The 21,725-nt window shown below is 41.7% G+C and overlaps 1 protein-coding gene across 30 annotated transcripts in view; it reads left to right on the top strand.

The window, feature by feature from the left end:
- Nucleotides 1-17,488, top strand: part of DST (dystonin) — a 513,843-nt gene extending 496,355 nt beyond the window's left edge. For 17 of the 30 annotated variants that reach the window (XM_045163440.1, XM_045163433.1, XM_045163438.1 and 14 more), the window contains 11 exons: nt 1,323-1,486; nt 2,608-2,770; nt 4,274-4,428; nt 4,598-4,672; nt 5,648-5,665; nt 8,533-8,650; nt 9,806-9,877; nt 10,811-11,010; nt 11,581-11,691; nt 14,898-15,021; nt 16,232-17,488. In XM_045163440.1, coding sequence (XP_045019375.1) covers nt 1,323-1,486; nt 2,608-2,770; nt 4,274-4,428; nt 4,598-4,672; nt 5,648-5,665; nt 8,533-8,650; nt 9,806-9,877; nt 10,811-11,010; nt 11,581-11,691; nt 14,898-15,021; nt 16,232-16,494 — 1,463 coding nt within the window. In that variant the 3' untranslated portion in view covers nt 16,495-17,488. The remainder of the gene's footprint in view (nt 1-1,322; nt 1,487-2,607; nt 2,771-4,273; nt 4,429-4,597; nt 4,673-5,647; nt 5,666-8,532; nt 8,651-9,805; nt 9,878-10,810; nt 11,011-11,580; nt 11,692-14,897; nt 15,022-16,231) is intronic. The other 13 variants (XM_045163436.1, XM_045163446.1, XM_045163445.1 and 10 more) reach the window with 4 other exon arrangements.
- The last annotated feature ends 4,237 nt before the right edge of the window (nt 17,489-21,725 follow it).

Here is a 21,725-nt window from a genome sequence, read left to right as displayed (position 1 = left end):
AACTGTTCACTAGTAACCAGTAATCTGATTGATTTTGCTCATGGTCATATGACTTCAGGCTCTATTTACTGACTTCCCAGCCTGTCTTGACCCAACAAAATGACATCAAATTCAGTAATAGCTTGGATAAGATTTAGAAGACACACAATTTATACCAATTTGTTGATTTTCTGAATGCTGTATTAGTAAAAAAAAAAAAAAAGAAAAGAAAGAAAAAATGGTTCTGTGTCTGCCATGGTAAGAAAGTGGTTAGGGACTCCGCACAGACTCTTGGCTGTCCTGTGCCGAACACCTCCCCCCCACCAGCTGGATCATGCAACCTTGGATGTGTTATCTAAACCCTTTCTGAACCTCAGTTTTCCCTCCTGTAAAAGGGAAGGATTATAACCTTCTTGGGCTGTTGGTGAGGATTTAATTTAACTGCTGTGTGTGAAGTGTTTAGCGTACTTCCTGGACCATTGTTAAATATTAGCTCATTAAATTATGAGCTAATATTAAATTAGCTTTTTAATTTAATATTTAAAATTTTTAATTTAATTTTAAATTAAATTAAAAATGCTCATTAAATATTAGCTATTGATATCTCTGTACAGCCCCATGGGGGTTAGGAAATCTAGGCAAATCTCAGCTTGGACACTACCTTCCTATGTAAGCTGAGGCCAGTGATGTGTTTTTCCAGCTCACATCGAGCCATTTAGTTGGATCAGGGAGCTCTGTGACGTTATAGAAGCCTGTAAGTGATAGAAAGAGGGCGGAAGCTCGAGGAGGGTGGTGAGTTGGGGCGTGAGCCAGTGTGCGGGGCTCAGCCTTAGCAGGAAGCGGGCCTGCCTCACACCGGGTGGTCGGGTGGGGCTGTCGGGGGTCTCACTCACTGCAGCGCCCCCGGCACTGCCTGCCCGCACCTGCCATCCTCGGGGCCTTAGCCTCTCAGTCACAGCCAGGCTTCTGGAACCGAGTCACAGACAGCAGTGCCCTGATTAGGTAGCAAAGAGGAAGGTGGCAGGGTGCTTCTTTGGAACTCAAGTGGCACAGAATTTGGGTTGAAAAGTGTTTGAAGCGTCAGTGTATTGAGAGAGCATCCTAGTACTTCAGGGCTCCTGTCAAGACACGTTAAAATGCCTCTGTCTCTGAACAGTATGTGATCCCTGTTAAGTAAAACACACTTGGACCCTGATACTGCACTTCTCCTCAATCAGAGTTTCTACTCGTCACAGTCAGTAGTGAACTTGATTGACTCTGAATGAGAAGCGGGAGAGGTCAGACCTTAACGCCTTCCAAACCCCTGGAGACTTTGCCATCCTAATCAAGTTGTGTTTTAACAGGTAAACGCCTCCCAGCCCCAAGCTTCTATCCCTCTGGATCACAGACGCAAATTGAAACCAAAAATCCCAGGGTCAACTTACTGGTGAGCAAGTGGCAGCAAGTCTGGCTTCTCGCCTTAGAGAGGAGGAGGAAGCTGAACGACGCCTTGGACAGACTGGAGGAGGTGAGGGGCTCGTGTTGGGCTCCATATTGGCATTTGCCCCCATTCACCAGGACGCAGTGCCAAAATCTTGATTTTTTTCAACATTTCTGGTAATAGATAAACTCTTGATGTCAGAGTGCATATTTTATTAATATTTCTAAAATTAATGCTGCAAGTATGAATGTTTTTATGGCAAAAAAACCCCTGATAGATGGGTTTTGGATTTAAGGGATCAAAGTCAAAAACAGATACATTGTAACATAAATCAAAAGCTGCTGCCTTAGGAAAAGGTCTGGTTTGACACATTTGCTTCCAGCATCACCTAGCAACTGTAATCATTTATAATGCAGATCTTTTAATTATACATACTCTGATCTGAGGCTCTTAGAGTTTCAGATTCTGGAGTTGCTGAATGTTTAAAAGGTGGGAGTTGAGAGCGCCTGGTGGCGGAGAGCTCGAGGGGTTAAATGGGTCATGCTGAGCTGGGCCTGCTCCCCAGGGGCACAGAGAAGGACTTTGCTGTTACCAAAAAATTCCCGTTTGACATTTTGAGTTTTGTTTCTTCTGCTAAGTAAAGAACAGAACAGTGGCAGTAATGAAATAAACTTTACAGGATAAGCATTGAGGCCACCTTTGCAAGACGATGTCTGTCTTGGAAAGAACGATGTGTGTATATTGTCTAGATGACCATCAAAAATAGCGTTAATCATATTGTATAAGATAGAATTCTTGTCATCTAGAGCAGCAGTCCCCAACCTTTTTGGCACCAGGGATCGATTTCGTGGAAGAGAGTGTTTCCACAGACTGGGGTGGGGTGGGGGTGGTTTCAGAATGATTCAAGCACGGTACATTCCTTGTGCACTTGATTTCTGTTGTTATTGCACAAGCTCCACCTTAGCTCATCAAGCAGTGGATCCCAGAGATTGGGGGACCCTTGAATCTAGAGGCTCATTAAAAATAATGGTAATTCATATTATATAAGATACAATTTTTTTTTTCTAGAGGACCATTAAAAATAAGGTTCATATCATATAAGATAACATTTTTGTTGTCTAGAGGATCGTTAGGAATCACACTCATGTTGTTTAAGATGTAATTTGAGCACAGTAGTGACTCAGCAAAATGCCTCTTGCCCTTTTCAGCTTAGAGAATTTGCCAACTTTGACTTTGATGTCTGGCGCAAAAAGTACATGCGCTGGATGAACCACAAGAAATCTCGAGTGATGGACTTTTTCAGGAGGATCGATAAAGATCAAGATGGGAAAATAACCCGACAAGAATTTATTGACGGAATCCTTTCCTCAAGTAAGTCCCAAGATGAGGTGGCCAGAATGAATGTAGTTTTTTTTTTTTAAGAAAATGAGCACAGTTTAAGTTTTGGAGCCAGGAATCTTGTGTTACTTATAAGTAATTAGCATCACCTTTAAATTTGGCTTTGAAGTCTTTGCCCTCAAAAAACCAAGAAACCGTTCTTGGTGAAAATGTATGGCTTTGGAGGCAGGCACACTTACTGATTGTGTCGCCACAGATAAATGGCGGTGGGTAATCAGGTTGATAATTTTTAATTCTTAGATTGTGTTGCCTGGCATAGAATGGGCAGTCAGTAAATGCAAGGCAGTCCCTCTTTTTTGTTGTAGTTCACATTCTAATCTAATATTGTCATTAGTAGGAAATTACAAGGCTATAAAAATTCTTAAAGTACGTGCCCCCTTCTTGTTGACAAAATTAGTTTGATCCTGTGTTTGTGATTTCTTTGGCGGAGGTTACCGGAAACCATTCTCAAAGTAAATTTCATGTAAATTATTCCATAAGTGGTACTTGAACCATATGAAATTTGCTAATCTTAAATAGCTTTTAGCCTAGACAAATAGCCACTTCAAAGGATTCAAGTAGTAAATAAGGGTAAATTTAGGCCACATATCTAGTGATTGTGCTTATGTTACATAAATCAGGTTTTTCTCTTTTTAAAGATTTTATTATATTTGATCATGCTAATCATTTAACTGGCCACACTACAATTCAGATGTACAACCAAGAATGTCTCAAGGCAGAATTGACAAGTTAATGCTACTTACTTTTTTTTTAAGACTTAAAGGGGACTTCCCTGGTGGTTCATTGGCTAAAACCCTGCACTTCCGCTGCAGTGGTCATGGATTCAATTCCTCGTCAGGGAACTAAGATCCTCCAAAGGACCCACACGAGGAGGCAAAAACAAAAAAACCCACACAAATCTTTTTTGTAAAATTTTATTATAGGTGGAAGGTCTTATCAAATTTCATTGGGAGTAGAGTATACTGAGAATATCTTAATTATTAGTTGTATGTGGAATCTAAACAAAAAGTCGAACTCATAGAAACAGGGCAGGAAAGTGTTTGGCCGGGAGGTGGGGGAGAGGCTGGTATGAGGGTACAAATATCCAGAGATAAAATTAATAAGGCCTGAAAATGTAATGTATGACTATGGTTTATATATATATATATATATATATATATATATAAATAGGTTTGGTTATATATGTATAACATACACATATATATGTACATATACATATATATATATATGACATGGTGACTATGATTGATAACATGTATAGATTGGAATTTGCTGAAAGAGTGAAACTTACTCTTACCAAAAAAAAAAGTGCAAAAGATAAATATGTTAGGTGATGGATGTGTTAACTAGATGAGAGGAATCCCTCCACAGTGTACATATATCACATTATTATGATTGCACCTTAAATATCTTGCAGTTTCCTTTGTCAGTGATTCTCTCAATAATGCTACTTACTATTGTTTTGAAACTGTTAAGAGTTCCCTACCAGCCGCCTGGAGATGAGTGCAGTTGCAGACATCTTCGACAGAGATGGAGACGGGTACATCGACTACTATGAATTTGTAGCTGCCCTTCACCCAAATAAGGATGCATACAAACCCATCACTGATGCTGACAAAATCGAAGATGAGGTACTGCTTACCTTATACTGCATGCAGAGGTCACCTCATGTTCTGCCCAGATACCTGCACGATTGATGCTGCAGCTTTATTTCCACGTTTCGTTGTTACATAACGGTTTTAAGGATGCCACGATGTAATATTAACATTAGAGTGACTATTTTATCATTGCTTTTGGCAGGTGACAAGGCAGGTAGCTAAGTGCAAATGTGCAAAACGATTCCAGGTTGAACAGATTGGAGATAACAAATACAGGGTAAGTTTCCAAAATAGCTGTGCGGTCCGCTTAAAGGATGAGAATTAAAAATGTGATCTGCATTGCTTCCCAGGAGTGCTAATGGCTTATTTTTACCATCTATCAAAGGGTACTGGTATGTGAAATTCCAGCTTTTGTAACTTTAAATGATATAAAGGTAGCTTGTTGTATATTAGGACGTATCTTTGACATGTACAGGATGTCTATTCAAGGAGAAAAATATTCAGAGGAAAACACATCTTGTATATTTAGGTTGCTTCATATTACTTTATAATCTATTTTATTATGATCAGAGGTAAGTTTTCATACCTTCAGTAACAAAACTATTCCAAGCCAGGAAGCAAAGTTAAAATGTTGACTCGTTTTTATAAACGTGAGAAAGAGGCAGTGTTGTCCTCTGATGCAGAAATTTTTTTTTTTAATTTAAATCTCAATAATTCAGTTCACCTTCTTTCAAAACAATTACTTGAAAGCACTTGTGACTTAGTCACACTTCCTCTATCATTTTTTTCTCTTTTTTTGGAACATCTCTTATTTGTAGTAGCTAGATAGGAAATGTGCTGGGTTTCCCTCCTATAGTCTGTTACTTATAAATAAAACAGTATTCATTTTGTTTTTGTATTTCTACATTGAAAAACATTCATCTATTGGGCTGGCCAAAAAGCTTGTTCACATTTTTCCAGACGATGGCACCGAAAAACCCAAATGAACTTTTTAGCCAACCCAGTATATGTTTGAATTTTTACCTTAAATTTGAAACCCAAAGACTTTCCAAAAAACTTGCATAGAAAATTTTCTGATTATTTGGTTTGAAGTTGGGAAAAATGGGTACCTGCACATCTCTAAACTAGATACTATATCCAGAATCCCAAAGTGTGAGAGAGAGAGGGTGTGTGTGTGTGTTTTCTGGAGTCATATGAAAAGTTTCCTATTGAACTAATTGTGTCTTTCTTCCATTTTTCATTTTTTTATCAGTTCTTCCTGGGAAATCAGGTATAAACCAGTGGAATGTATTCTCCAGTTCCCAATGGTTTTTTTTTAACTTTAATTCATAGTCATTAAAGCTTGCCCTGGCCCGTCTTTCCCATGCTGTCCCCCTAGCGGCTACATTGTTGGTTGGCGTGGTGTTTCTGTCAACGCTATAAGGGTCCTCGATCCAGGACTCCTTTCTGCTTTGTGTCTCAAATGAGGAGATTACCTTCAAGCACACCAGATAATCAGTTGTAGTCTGGCTAGGCACAGTGTTGAGTGCAATTTTCAGCCCTATCTTTGATAATGCTGTTCCCACCTGTCACATGCAACTGCTCATCGCAGCACAAACTTGACTGCTCACAGTCTCCGTGCGGTCTTGTTGGTGCTTGGCCGTTGAGGAGGAGGTTGCTCTGATGAGGGCAGTGAGAATAGGGCCAGCCTCTGGCAGTGACCTGGGGGGACAGCTCAGAGTGGTCAGCACGGCGCTCGGCCTCAGTGATGGTTGTCTCCAGAGCAGCCGCCATCCGTGTGCCCTGGTCCATCGAGTTCGGGCTTTGCATTCTGAGTAAAGCGTCGCTCTGACGGTCCTAAATGATACAAATCCCTGTGAGGAACTGTTTCTCTTGTGACTTGCACGAAATCCTAGCCGTGCTTATGCCATTTTGCCCTCAGATTTAAGTCAGAATAGACTGACCAAGATCAGCATTTTATAACTAAAGACAAGAGAAATCATATTTCAATTTAAACAAGGAGAGTTTTTTTAACTCTGTGCTTTTGAAAGCAGGCATGCTGTTTGTGACACCTGACCATTTGTGTGTGCCCAGTTGCTTCAGTAGTGTCTGACTCTACGCCACCTTGCAGACGACAGCCCAGCAGGCTCCTCTGTCCATGGGATCCTCCCGGCAAGGATACTGCAGTGGACTGCCGTGCCCTCCTCCAGGGGATCTGGCCATATCTACAGATACTACTCTCCTCCTCAGTTTCTAAGTCAGATTAGATCTTAAGTTTCAAATTACCAAGTATCATTTACTTGCAAGCAAATTATTTTTTCAAATAACATTTTAAAGTCATTTTGAATAGATGTTTTGAAACCTTCCATTGGTTTGCATAAGAAGTTACTTTCCCTTTCTTGTTATTTTCTAAGTTAGTAATTGTGACAGCATCTTTTATTTTTGGAAAGGATGAAATGACCCCAAAGGTTTAAGTCACTGAAAATACAAACAACAACATTATGTATTTTTCCCTTCAATTTAGCTGTTGAAAAAAATCAGGGAAATTCTAAAGACATTGGTACCTGTCAGAGAATGCCATCTCAAAATTTAAACTTATTCATATTTAGTATGATGGAAATAAATTGAAATATCATCCCTATAAAATAAATACTTTATATTATTTATATGTGATATAAATATTTACCTATATCCTTAAAGCTTGTTTTCAGTGTAATCTTGGACCAAAAGTGTATGTATGGTCTGATTATCTGGTTCCTTAAGGGTAATTTTCTTTGAATCCCCTCCTTTTCCTTTGCTTATTAGCAGCACCAAATTTTTTCTAACAAATATGTGTTTTGATTTTTAAATTTTAATTTACAATTCACTAGCAGGTTCAGTTACAGGAGAGTTGAAATCTCAAGGCTTAAAAACCATTTTAGAAAAAGCAATGTAAAAAGGTTTGATGTGACTATCTTGAGTCCCACTGGTACATTTTACATACTTCCTGGATCCTTCTGAGTTTCAGGGTCTGGGATGGTTGGCTTTGTTCTAGTGTTCTCTTCCTGAAACTCAGCGTTAAAATTTATGAAAAGCAGCAAATTGTTTCTACTTCAAGTTTTTCTATTTATCTTTCATGAGCCCAGACAAATAGTCACAATTGTATGTTCCCTGCCTTAAAAAGAAGCTCTTTATGTCAACTTGACTGTTGATTTTGCTATGGTATCCGCCAGGTTGGCAACCATGAAATTCAGTCTGGTGGTTTTTGTAAGTTGGTCATGAGCTTGTTAGAAATGATTTAAGGGTATAAAATCATTTCTCATGGGCTTTCATAGTAAATCAACCTTATGATCAGAAACTGCTTGCAGTCTACTTGTATATTCAAGAGTTGAAGAATTTGTAGCATATCTGAGTGATCGGAGATCCACTGAAAGAGCAGGAAAAGACAAATGCTTCTCAGTGTCAGCAATTTTGATGCATATAGCTTTAAAGAAAGCCTTTCAGATTTAAAAGCTGTATCATTCCTAATATGTCAGTGTCTGTCCAATATGACAGTAATCTAAAATGGCATGTTAATCCAGCCTTTAACAAATTAGCCTACCAGATCATTAGTGATGCAGAAATTTTATTTAACTGTGAAATTTTTATTAGTCATGATCATTTATTGTCTCTTTTGCTAAGTCAGAATTGCTTAGAGAAAGCAGATGAGTTTATGAACATTTCTGCCACAGATTTCCAACAGCTTTAGGTATAAGATGAAGTTTTCATGAAGAAGAATCAGAGTTTATTAAATTTTCTTTAGGATCATGTTAACCTCCTGCAACCCCCAGGAGACTGGATCAGTGCTTATTTTCATGGCTGTGTTTACTCTCTAGAAACATTTTTCAACTACTTTCTTACTAATGTTGTTTCTGTCGTAAGAGAGAAAAATCATTTTTAGAAGAAAGCTTCAGGATTACATGTGATAACCTTCGTCATCTTTTTTCACCCTATTTCCTCTGGGCTAAATCAGCATGCAGCCGTCTAACGCAGATCATGACAAACCCCTCTCTGAGATTTTACTAATCGCTGCGAACTAAGCAAGAAGTTAGAGTTGGTTGCTTATAGCAGATCGCACTTCCTGCCTTGGTTGAGATTTACTCTGGACAATTAGAGGGTCTTCTTTCTTTCCCTTCCCAGTTTGGAGACTCCCAGCAACTCCGGCTCGTCCGCATCCTGCGCAGCACTGTGATGGTTCGCGTTGGAGGTGGATGGATGGCGCTCGATGAGTTCCTGGTGAAAAACGACCCTTGCAGGGGTAAGGAGACGCTTACCGTCAGGGTAGTCACCCCGTGCAAGTATGTCCATCCTGTGTTATTTTCCAGCATCAAAAACATACTGGGGTACACCTGAAACTATCACAGCATTGTTCATCAGCTCTGCTCCAGTATATCAAGTAAAACTATACTCCCAGTACATAAAGTCAAACGTTTTTTAAAAAGTTAGCTAAAAATAACTTACTGAGGCTCATTTTGGTCATATATTATTAGGTTGGCTAAAAAGTTCTCTTGGGTTTGCCCATGAGACATTACGGAAAAACCCAAATGAACTTTTTTGGCCAGCCCAATATGATGAATGTTCACATTGGTCTGTCAGCCTGAAGTTCCCAAAGAACTTGGGGCAGTCATGTAAACTGTGTTCCTCGCTCTTGTTTTTTTTTTTTTTTTTTCTTTTCCACTTCTCCTGGATAGCTAGGAGACTGTGGGATGGGAAACACTAGAATGTATTTTTCTGTATGAGACACCCCGCCATCTGCAGTTTTCAGAATGAGCGATTCTACCAGCCAAGGACAGGATTTCCTCTGTCATTGAAAAGCAAAGTAAGAGGAAAGAAAACCGAGTGATGAAGATTGAAGATAGTGTACAGGAGAAGTTTGAAAGCAAAAGTGTTTCTGAAATTAGGGGGAGGTGAGGAAAGCAGTATTGAAAAAAATTTTTAAACAATAAGCTCCTGATTTGACTCTGAATTTTGAAGTTACAGATCAGCGCCCTAAGAAGACGCACACACACTGCTCCATAGCGCTCAGGCGGGTGGGACTGGGCTCAGGCGGCCAGTCCGCGGGCCTCCCTGCTGGCCACCGTGGGTGATGACGCCTGAAGGAGTGAAGTAAAAGCAAAGGCGCCCTTTTGTTCTGTATTTTGGAAACAGTGCAGCCTAAGGTAGCACAGCTCGGCTTGTGAAACAAGGGAGAAGGCAGAGTGCTCCGTGCGGTTGCCTGAGAAAGGCAGCTTGCCTGGGGCAGGGTCTTCAGGTGCGATTTTCCTCCCGAGTCAGCCCTGTGCGTGCTTCTCTTCTAAACTGTGCACCAAGGCCCGACCTGAGCAACCTTGGTGTAGTCGACCACTGTGCTGTGTTTCTTCTTCTGCTAACAGTTCTCTTGAATGTGATTGGTATCCTGTGTCATTTCTTCTAGTTCATCATCATGGGAGTAAAATGTTACGCTCGGAATCAAACTCTTCAATCACTACTACTCAGCCTACTATAGGTTGGCGACCCCTCTCTTTGCCTCTCCCCTCTGGCCTCTCCTCTTTCCTCCTTTGACATTCTTGCTTTCGTTGTTTGTTTTCAAATAACGCGCTTCATCCATCACGTATGGCTTAACTCACATCCAACTGAGCTGGTGCTTCCAAATTGAAACTCTCGACATTGGACGCCCTTCCAGTGTTGCAGATGCAGGGGTTGTGTCTGTGATCAAACACAGGCCAATGCCCCACGCGCGAGGCTCTGGCGGCGCCTCAAGAGCGCGTGCACATGCGTTGGTCTGAGTGTTGAATTACAGATGACCTCCCAGATCCTGCGGTCTGGCGTTTGTTATTTTGCATGTTGTAAAACCAGGTGTTTAAGGCATAAAATAAAAATACCAGCCGCCTTCTTGAAAGTGAAAAACCCGAAAGTTTATGTGTTGTCATCATGATTAATAACCCATCTCTCATTCTGTATAACTGTTCAATTAATCCTGATGGTGAAATATTGGTCTCAATCTCCTGGCCTCAGTAGTACCGACAAAAGCCATAGTCCCTGCCTCCCTGGTCCCCTTGGGGTGGGGATGGCATAGGGAAACACTGCAGGCATCAGTAGCGGGTGGATTAACGGTATTTGAGCATGAGCTTGTCATTTTCATGCTGACTCTCTCTTTAATAGTGGTTCCTCTTGCTCTGGTGTCTAGTGTTAGAATAAGCACACTTTTATTTTTATCTTCCCCCAACTTACTTGTATCCAAAAGGAATGCATTGTAAAGGAATGCATTTGACTTTTTGTGATGCTGAGTTGGAGTTGGCATGGCAAAAAGGTGTTCTTGCAATCCTCCACGTGGTCTGTGGTGCCCGGTGGCGATTTTTCCCCTCACATACTGAGCCCCTCTTTTTTTTTTTCCCTTCCTTTCTTGTGTGTGTGCCTTCTCACCTGTTCCACCATCCAGCTAAAGGAAGGACGAACATGGAGCTGCGGGAGAAGTTCATCTTGGCGGATGGAGCCACTCAGGGCATGGCTGCCTTCCGGCCGCGGGGCCGGAGATCCAGGCCCTCATCCCGGGCGGCCTCGCCCAACCGGTCCACGTCCGTGTCCAGCCAGGCCGGCCAGGCCGCCTCCCCGCAGGTCCCCGCCAGCAGCACACCCAAGGTAGGACGTGTTCTCTTCTCCTCCACACTCCCCGTCTAGAGCAGCAGTCCCAGCCTCTGGGATCTAATGTCTGATGTTCTGTGGTGAAGCTGCTATAATAATAAATAGGAATAAAGTATGCAATTCATGTAATGCTCTTGAATCATCCCCAGACCAATCCCTGGTGCCAAAAAAGGTTGGGGACTGCTGTGCTAGAGTCTGCTTTTCAGTGTTTGGGGTTCCTAGAATTTGCAGGACCAGCTTTCTCCAGATGTGTCCCTTATCACAATATGGAAGATGCAGGATTAAATATATGTGTATGGATGTGTGTGTATTTTTTTTTTTGGTATGCCTTTGCCTTGTGGCCCATATAGAGACAATCTGTTTGGAGACTTTGATACTTTTTAGGCTGCATTTTCTTTTTAAAGCTTCATTCATGTTTTTGGTGTGTATGATTTGCCATCAGACCTTTCCATTTGTTTTTAATGACGATCATTCTTACTGCAAAATGAGTAGCTGTGAATCTCTCTTTCCATGGCTTTGCTTTTTATCTGCCATCCTTCACATTTGATTTGCCATTGTTCCATACAGATTCTCCATCCTTTAACACGCAATTATGGTAAACCCTGGCTGACAAACAGCAAGGTGTCAACTCCCTGTAAACCAGCTGAGTGCCCTGACTTTCCTGTGTCATCTCCAGAGGTATCGTAAGGCCCCAGATCCAGCCTAACAGCTGCCTTTAACTGACTATCACCTACTAGCCCTGCTGCACCTCCCCCTTGATAACTGCACTTTTGACAATACTGTGTCTTTTTAAAGACTTCTGTGTAATAAGTCTCAACCCGGCATTTCTAGGCAGACACGAGAGTAAGGGGTCAACAGAAAAGACGGCTTGTAGCTCCTTAACCTTGCCACCACTGCGGGCTCTTGATCGCTTTTGCTTTTTGTTCTCTTGCTCATACTTACTTTTGCTTTTCTCCCCTGGGAGAGTGAAGTACAGGAGACTATACCCAGACCTGAGTCCAGTTTCTTTTCAAGCTGTTGGTATCCTTCTGCTTCTAGACGTAATTTCAGCAAGAAATACTGTAATCCTTTTTGGGAGAGAGTGAAAGGCAGTGTCATTTGCAAGAGAATCACTTAAAAGAATGTGGATTGAGTGTTCTCTCTGGGCAAGGTCCTTCTGACTCTGGTATGTTTACGTCTGTCCAAGAACACTGGGTGGTTGGGACGTAGCCTTTTAGTCGTCAGTGCCGGAGGTCAGGGGCGCAGGTAGGCACAAAGTTATCTCTCTTTCTCAAAAGGTGTGTCTTTATTAGACTTGGTGATTTTTAGTCAGTGTGCTCTTTTTTAAATGACATGCTCTGTGGGGATAAGATATTTAGGTGATATAAGATTTGCCAAGATTAACTCCTATATCAGATCATTTATCTTCAACTGGAAGTCAACCATATGTCTTTTAAAGAAACTTCTCTGTAAAATGATAAACATAGGCACATATTTGACCAGAATCACAAGAATTGGGTGGGAGAGAATCTCTAAATAACTCTTCTGAAACCAAGGAGGCATTTCATATTAAAGGCAAGGACTCTTGGATGCAAGTAACTTAGTACCACTCGAAAGCCTTTTATGCTTTTCCAAAACTCTTTCTTACGTATTATTTAACCCTCACACCCATAATGAGAGGCAGGCAGGGGAAATATCATTGCCCTCCTGAGATTGGAATAATGTAAATGGAAATTGCTGATGGAGGTAGAATCAGGCACAAACCAGTCCTCATCCCCAGCCCCTCATCCCTCTCCCTTCCCCTGAGTGAGCGATGTGGTTTAGTATCACATGTTCTGTCTTGAGGTGTCACTTCTGATGGATCTGTTGTGGCCAGAACTGAAAGCAGAGGAGGGAACCTTACGTGAGACGTTTGTTTTAAATATTTAGGGCTGATGAATGGATAAGAAAGCTGTGGTACATATACACAATGGAGTATTACTCAGCCATTAAAAAGAATACATTTGAATCAGTTCTAATGAGGTGGATGAAACTGGAGCCTATTATACAGAGTGAAGTAAGCCAGAAAGAAAAACACCAATACAGTATACTAACGCATATAAATGGAATTTAGAAAGATGGTAACAATAACCCTGTGTACGAGACAGCAAAAGAGACACTGATGTATAGATCAGTCTTATGGACTCTGTGGGAGAGGGAGAGGGTGGGGAGATTTGGGAGAATGGCATTGAAACATGTATAATATCATGTATGAAACGAGTTGCCAGTCCAGGTTCGATGCACGATACTGGATGCTTGGGGCTGGTGCACTGGGACGACCCAGAGGGAGGGTATGGGGAGGGAAGAGGGAGAAGGGTTCAGGATGGGGAACACAGGTATACCTGTGGTGGATTCATTTCGATATTTGGCAAAACTAATACAATATTGTAAAGTTTAAAAATAAAATAAAAATTAAAAAAAATAAATATTTAGGGCTGTGCTACTCTGTTAGTTCAAGTTTTTAAAAAGTGGAAACCACCCCCCCACCCAAATTAAAGTCTTTAGGTAATAGAAAACTAGGTATGATTTCAAGTAGCCTCATGAGACAAAACAACAGGATCCTTCCGTGGAGGGGTCTTTCAGAGGACGGAGTAGCTTTGTGATCATAAAATCAAGCGCGTCAAGGCAGCTGACGAGTGCTTTTGGTGTTTTGGGGGCAGGAACTGTCACCTCGCATAATATGTTTCACCACCTGCGAGTCCTCAGTCTCGCTCGCGTTGCTGAGATTCTAAGTTAGGGGTTTAGCTGAAGCAGAGCTGTGAGACTTCATTTGGGGAAGTTACTGCCCTCCTCAAGCCCTCCTTTTCATGATTGTGAAAAAGTGATTAGGTAAGTGTGAGGATTGGTTGTGGTTAGATGTGTGATAATATTTTGAACACTCAAGTAATCTATGTATATGAATTCTATTTACATTCTATACTTAAATGTATAGAGAGTATGTAAATGAATTATGAATATCACTAATATTAACAAATTGCAAGTCTGATGTATCAGGAGGTCTTACATATGCTTTATTAAGCATTTAACAGTATTTGATAAAGGAAAACTAATTTTAAAAAGCACATATAATTATATAGATTTATTTCCTCCAAACAGCTCCCTGACTGTGAGCTCATTGAGGGATGCAATATCCTTATACTTCTCAGGAGATTTGTTTTTTCTTTTTTTAACTTTGGGAGAATTTTCAAAATGTTGTCGTGATGAAGAAAAAGTGCAGTGATTTTAGACTTATAATAAAAATTTCATAGCTGTGATTGCTTGAAAGCTTATAAGAATTTTAAGAGAATATCCCAAAATGGTGTAAGGTATCTTGTGTGTAAGGACCATAGAAAGTGATAGGGCCAAGGGATAAAAGTGATGTCTTACAAATTAATAAAATGTCACTTTTGAGGGCCATTTTGTTTGTTTAAATGATGGCTGTCTAAGCATTTCTTATTTTCTTTCTGTTCTGTTTATTTCTGTCTTGGTCCCTAAAAGCCTTGCAAGCAGCAGATAATCCAAACACAATTTTTCAGAGCCCCATCTTCTCTCTGTACCATGCAATCACCATCCTCTTTTTTTGGCTGAACTCTGAACTCTGTGATATTCACTGACTGTCTGAGAGATACTAACATACTCACAGTTTGTTGCCTCCATTTTCATATCTTCTCTCCGACATGGACTCATCTCCTTTAGAGGGTTCCCTCTGAATGCAGGGAGAGAACAAGAAGTTAGTAGGTGGGAACCCAGTGCCTTGTTAACCGGTAGGCTCTCGCCTCCACCTCCCAAGTGTCAGCGGAGGGTTCCCACAGCCTGCGAAGCGGCGTCGGTGGAGGATTATGGGACAAACGCAGTGTCTGAAACGTCTTTTCCCTGCTTAACCACAGGGGACGCCGATACAGGGAAGCAAGCTCCGACTTCCGGGATACTTGTCAGGGAAAGGCTTCCACTCCGGGGAGGACAGCGGCTTGATCACCACCGCAGCTGCCAGAGTGCGGACCCAGTTTGCCGGTGAGTCTGGGGTGTTTCCTCCCTGATGTGTTCTAAAGGTGAGAGTCCCGTTTCTTCCTAGTCAGGGAAGACGAACTGATGCTGCTGCGTGCTTCTGAAATGACAGGTGGTCCCAGTCATCCATATAAGGTAGGGGATCAATGAGCCAAGGGGAATAAGAGACTCAAAAATTCTCTTTCAGAAAGTACCAGAGAAAGATGAGAGAGTGACTGTGAAATCAAAGAAAAGCTACAACAGGATCTACCCTTTCAGGCCAGAAGGTCTGGCCTCCTTTGCTGCTTGATAATTGTGCTAGGCTGTTTTGGGTGGTTGGAAGAGCCCAACTACTCTGGTTCTGACTCAAGGGTCCTGAGCACAGCAAGCCTCAGTTCAGTTCAGTTCAGTTCAGTCACTCAGTCATGTCCAACTCTTTGCAACCCCGTGGACCACATCACACCAGGCCTCCCTGTCCATCACCAACTCCCGGAGTTTACTTAAACTCATGTCTGTTGAGTCGGTGATGCCATCCAACCATCTCATCCTCTCTCGTCGCCTTCTCCTCCCGCCTTCAATCTTTCCCAGCCTCAGGGATTTTCCGTTGAATCAGTTCTTCGCATCAGGTGGCCAAAGTATTGGAGTTTGAGCTTCAACATCAGTCCTTCCAATGAACACTCAAGGACTGATCTCCTTTAGGAAGGACTGGTTGGATTTCCTTGTGGTTCAAGGGACTCTCAAGAGTCTTTTCCAACACCACAGTTCAAAAGCAGCGATTCTTTGGCGCTCAGCTTCCTTTATAGCAAGCCTGAAGCTTCTTGAAACAAAGTTTTTTGTCTTCCATTCCCCTCTGCTTTGAATTCCTTCTCTGCAGGTAAAACTTTCACCAAGTGCGAGCTGTGCATTTGCGCTGCCCACATCCAGAGGGCAGACCTGCCACACTTGGGAAAACATAGTCTCCAGTTCAATATGTCTAATCCTTCCATCTGTGTCCAGTCAGTGGGATTCCTGTTTAAGTGGGATGGCCCCCAACCTCCACTTTGTGTGTGTATCCAGCTTTTTGTGTATTTCATCCACTTAAGGGTTGCAGCAAGGCCATAAAACCCACAGGTATTGCCTGAGCACCTCCTGGGTGTCCAGCAGACTGGCTGAGATTGAACGTGGTGTTGAGCTTCGAGAACCGGTGGCAGGGGGCGCAGGAGGCAGGGTGACCCGTCTCTGCCCTCTCTCTCCTCAGATCCCAGGAGGACGCCGAGCCGACCCGGGAGCCGGGCCGGCAGCAAAGCCGGCAGCCGGGCCAGCAGCCGCCGTGGCAGTGACGCCTCGGACTTCGACATCTCGGAGATCCAGTCCGCGTGCTCCGACGTGGAGACTGTCCCCCCAACACACAGGCCTACGCCCCGAGCAGGTTCTCGGCCGCCTGGAGCCAAGCCTTCCAAAATCCCCACGCCCCAGAGGAAATCACCTGCCAGCAAATTGGACAAGTCCTCCAAGAGATAGTGCAGTTGGTTCCGCCACGGCCCTTCCTGAAGCCTTTACTATTTAAGTCTGAGAGATGTAACATATGATGTAGAGATTATTGTGAAATATTGCAAGAGGTGAGTTTAAAAATTCTGCAGATGGCCTTATTTGTGTATTTGTCTTTTTCTTTCCTCTGTATGATTTTGGGTCAGATAGTCTGGGGTTGGACTCACACCCTCTGTGAGGCGGGAGAGAGTGTTTGACAGGCACAGAGGTTCCTACACTGAGCACACGGTACCTGAAGGTAAGTCCACAGCCTCCCGGCAGCCAGCCCTCCACTGGGCGCTAACGTGAAGGATACCTCATGACATGCCCCTGCTTCTCTGGAAACCCCGAAAAGCCAACAGACACCCCCAGGGATCTGTTCCGAGATGATGTCAGTGTAAACTGCAAGATGGGGGGCAGAGAGACAGACACACCCACCGCGGTTCTTATCCTCCTGCTGACAGAACTCACAGGAGGTTCCTTTCCGCGCCTTCCCATGTTCTGAGACTCCCAGACTCTTGTGCATTTCTGCGCCCATGGCTTCGCCCGAGGCCAGAGGCCACCTGGACCTGAGACCTAGTATCCTGTAAGAGTATCATCATAAAGTACATTCATCTAAATGTGAGGTTTTCTTTTGCTTGAGTGGACAGTAGCGCCTGTACCATTGAACTCATTTTGTATCAAAGCAAGTTTGCTTGCGGAAAAGCTATGAAATAAAATATGTCCCTTAACTACATTGCTATGGAATTAATTTTTTTCCCCAGGGAAAAAAAACAAATCCGTGTATTTTTTTATGAGCAAATATCCATTTGGAGTGACCAAAAGAGACTTAAAAATGGGTTTATTTTGATTTTCTCATCTGAAATAATCATGTTCTGGTATTATATCTATATTTAATAAATATATACCTTTTAATTTATTATGTATACTCACATACTATAGAAAGATATTATTATAGTATGCATTTAATAAAACATATTCACTTGAACATATGGAATAACTGATTCTTTAAAGTGAATTTTTTCCATTTATTTGTTTTAAATAAATGTTATATGGATGATCTCTCTTTAGTAACAGTGTGATAGGCTAAGTTTGGGGGACAGAAACACAAGGATATAATATATAATGAACAAATGATAAAATAACAGTCATTCTACTTTTAATTCAAAAGTGCCAACCACGTGCCAGCCACTGTTGGTGGTGCTGAGCCTGCAGGGTCCCCAGCCCTTTTCTCTTCAAAAGGGGAAAGTTAAATCACGAAAAAACATGAACTGAAAGCAGGGAATGTATGACAAGGTAATGTAGTTATATCCTGTTAGCCTGCCTGCATTTAAGAATCAAATGGTAGAGTTTTATTTAAAATGGCATCAAATATGATTAGAAGGATGGCAAATGGTTCCTTTGGAACCATGACCAGTTAGGACTTCCCTTGTGACATTGTCAGTTTTTCACTAGTGGCAGTGGTGGTGGTCAGGTTCAAGGTGATCATCATGTTTTCCTCACGTGGCCTTTATCATGGAGGACCTGGAGTCTCCACGGACAGAAATTCAGTACCTCTTTCAAGTGACAAAAACTTCTTTCTCAAAGCACGGGCCTCAAGTGTGTGCCTTTGATGGGAAGCATAGTTCTAACCTAAGAGATCGTGTGTTACAATTCATGCATTTTGATTGTAAAAACGTCATCTGAGAAGGCAGTTGAAGTTGTTACTCCTTCGGTGCTTTGAATATGCTTACGTGCCCAGAGACAAATTTAAGAACATAATTTTATCTCAGCTCATTTGAATGCTGCCCCTGTTAAAGAGCTAGGGATTTTGCCTTTTTGTAACAGAAAAATACACTTTGGGAGAAACGTAAGTGGTTTAAAATATTGCTGAGAGTCTTCTGGAGCTGTTCCCAGTTACTAGCAGTTGCCTTGTGGGGAACTTTTCACTCTCTGATGTCTGATGTTTATTTCCTCTTGAATGCTTGTTTTCTGGAGCCTCATCCTGACTTCCGAGGTCCTCCTGTAAACTGTCCTCCTCCTCCCTATGTACATTGCCTTCTCTTTTCCTCTTCTTTTTGTCTTTTTGTATTCTTTCCTTCTTCTTATTTTAAAACCATGACATTGGACTGACTCGGAGCACTAAAAATCAGTGTAAAGATTGGGTCTGTTAAAGATAAATTGAGGCATATTAAGAACTTTAAAAGACCTACAAAACAGAGACAGACTCACAAACATAGAGAACACATTGGTGGTTGCCGTAGGGGTGGGGTGGGAAGGGAAGGACTGGGAGCATGGGGTTAACAGATGCAAACTATTATATATAGGATGGATAAACAACAAGGTTCTACTACATAGTACAGTGAGCTATATTCAATATTCCTGGGATAAACCATAGTGGAAAAGAATATGACTATAAAACAGAATCAGTCTGCTGTACAGCAGAAATTAACACAACATCATAAATGAGCTACATTAAAATTTTTTTTAAATAATGAGCAAAATCCAATTCTAATCTGGCAGCCACCAACCAGAAGTGATTAGGAGTGTTCCACCAGCTGGAGAAAGAGAGCAAGGAAATTGTTGCATGGCTGCCGCTCAGAGCCCCGCTAACATCCTGTCATCAGCTGTCCTTGGGCTTTGATCTCATAACCTTGGCGTTATGGACTAGATTTGCAGGACCATCTGTTTTTTGGTTCACTTTCAGTGCCTTCTGCAGATGTCAGGGTAGAGGAATTGGCCCTATGGAAAGGGACATGCCTTTTGAGTAGGAAGGACTGCTAAAAATAAGGTGGTTAGCATGGGAACTTACACAGCGCTGTACATCAGTTCAGATCAGATCAGTCGCTCAGTCGTGTCCGACTCTTTGTGACCCCATGAATCACAGCACGCCAGGCCTCCCTGTCTATCACCAACTCCTGAAATTCACTCAGACTCACATCCATCGAGTCAGTGATGCCATCCAGCCATCTCATCCTCTGTCGTCCTCTTCTCCTCCTGCCCCCAATCCCTCCCAGCGTCACAGTCTTTTCCAATGAGTCAACTCTTCGCATGAGGTGGCCAAAGTACTGGAGTTTCAGCTTTAGCATCATTCCTTCCAAAGAAATCCCAGGGCTGATCTCCTTCAGAGTGGACTGGTTGGATCTCCTTGCAGTCCAAGTTACGTCTCAGTAAAACTGGACGGGAGTTACGTTACCTAACTACACTGAGTGCTGTCAGCAAATGAGAAGCAGCAGTGTCTTACTTAACGAAAGGGCCATAGATTATGATGTTTCAAGGTTATGAGCCAAAAAGGTTTGTAACAGTTGAGACCAGGGCAGGTCTACAGTTACCCTGATCTACAGAGTGCACCCTGCTGTAGGAATGCAAGGTTAATTGAAAGTTAAGAGCTGAAATCAAAATGTTTACAAACAAGCAAAAGCTAGAATTCATCACCACCAAACCAACTGTATAACAAATGCTAAAGGAACTTTTCTAGGTGGAAAGGAAAAGGCCACAGCTAGAAACAAGAAAATTACAAAACGGGAAAGCTCACCAGTAAAGGCAAACATATAGTAAAAGCAGGAAATCATCAACACACAAATGTATCAAAACCAGGAATCATGAGAGGAGGAGAGTGCAAAGGCATGATGTTTGAAATTGAGAGATCAACTTGAACCAAATTTTTTATTTATATATATAAATATATATATACCAAATTATATATATATTTATATATATGTATTTGTGTCTATATATACACACATACATACGTACTGCTATATCAAAACCTTGTGGTAATCAAACCAAAAATCTACAATAGATACACAAAAAAGAAAGATAACCCAAACACAACATTAATCATCAAATCACAAGAGAAGAGAACAAAAGAGGAAGAGAAGATAAAAAGACCTACAAAAATATACAAAGCAGTAAAACAACAACATGGCAACTATATATAGGTAATTACATTAAATGTAGAGAGATTAAATGCCCCAACCAACACACAGACTGCCTGAATTGATTTTTTTTTTTTAAAGGAGACCCAGTGTATGCTGTCTACAAGAGATCCACTTCAGATTTAGGAACACCTGCAGACTGAAAGTGAGGGGATGGAAAGTTATTCCATGCAAATGAAATCAAAAGGAAACTGGAATAGCAATACTCATATCAGATAAAACAATTTAAAGACTGCTAAAGAGACAAGGACATGACATTATTATCAAGGGATCAACCCAAGAAGAATACATAATAATTGTGAATATATATGCACCAATATAGGAGTACCTCAATGCTTAAGACAAATATTAACATACATGAAAGGAAAAATTGACACTACCACATTTATAGTGGGGGACTTTAACTCCTCACATCAATAGATCAGGCAGAAAAAGGAAACACAGGCTTTGAATGATACATTAGACCATATAGGCTTAATTAATGTTCATAGAGCATTCCATCTGAAAGCAGCAGAATACACAATTTTCAAGTACATATGGAACATTTTCCAGCATAGATCGCATGGTGGAACACAAAGCCTTGGTAAATTTAAGAAAATTGAAAATTTTATCAAGCACCTTTTCTGACCACAATTTTGTGAGATTAAGAATCAGCTACAATTTAAAAAATGCAAAAAACAAATATGTGGAAGTTACTACTATGCAACTGAACAACCAGTGGGTCACTGAAGAAATAAAGAGAAAATTAAACAATACCTAGAGACAAATGAAAATGAAACCCGATAATCCAAAACCAATGACGGGCTTCCCCAGTGGTCCACTATGATTGCATGCTCCCCAAGCAGAGGGCCTGGGTTTGATCCCTGGTCGGGGAACTGGATTCCACATGCTGAAACTTAGAGTTTGCACACCACAGCTGAGAGACACCACACACCACAGCTAGCGATCTTGCATGCCGCAACTAAGACCTGGTGCAGTCTAATAAGTAAATATTTCAAAATAAAAATTTCAGAAACCTGTAAGATGCAGAAAACAGCTCTAAGACGTTTATAGCTATACAAGTTTATCTCAGGAAACAAGAAATCTCAAACAACCTAACCTTCAGTTCAGTTCAGTCGCTCAGCCGTGTCCGACTCTTGGCAGCCCCATGAACTGCAGCACGCCAGGCCTCCCTGTCCATCACCAACTCCTGGAGTTCATTCAAACTCATGTCCATCAAGTCAGTGATGCCATCTAGCCATCTCATCCTCTGTCATCCCTTTCTCCTCTTGCCTTCTATCTTTCCCAGCATCAGGGTCTTTTCAAATG

The sequence above is a fragment of the Bubalus bubalis genome, chromosome 2, assembly GCF_019923935.1.
Source record: "Bubalus bubalis isolate 160015118507 breed Murrah chromosome 2, NDDB_SH_1, whole genome shotgun sequence".
Lineage (NCBI taxonomy): Eukaryota > Metazoa > Chordata > Mammalia > Artiodactyla > Bovidae > Bubalus > Bubalus bubalis.
Note: the sequence above shows the minus strand (reverse complement) of the source record. Positions and strands in the feature narration are given on the sequence as shown.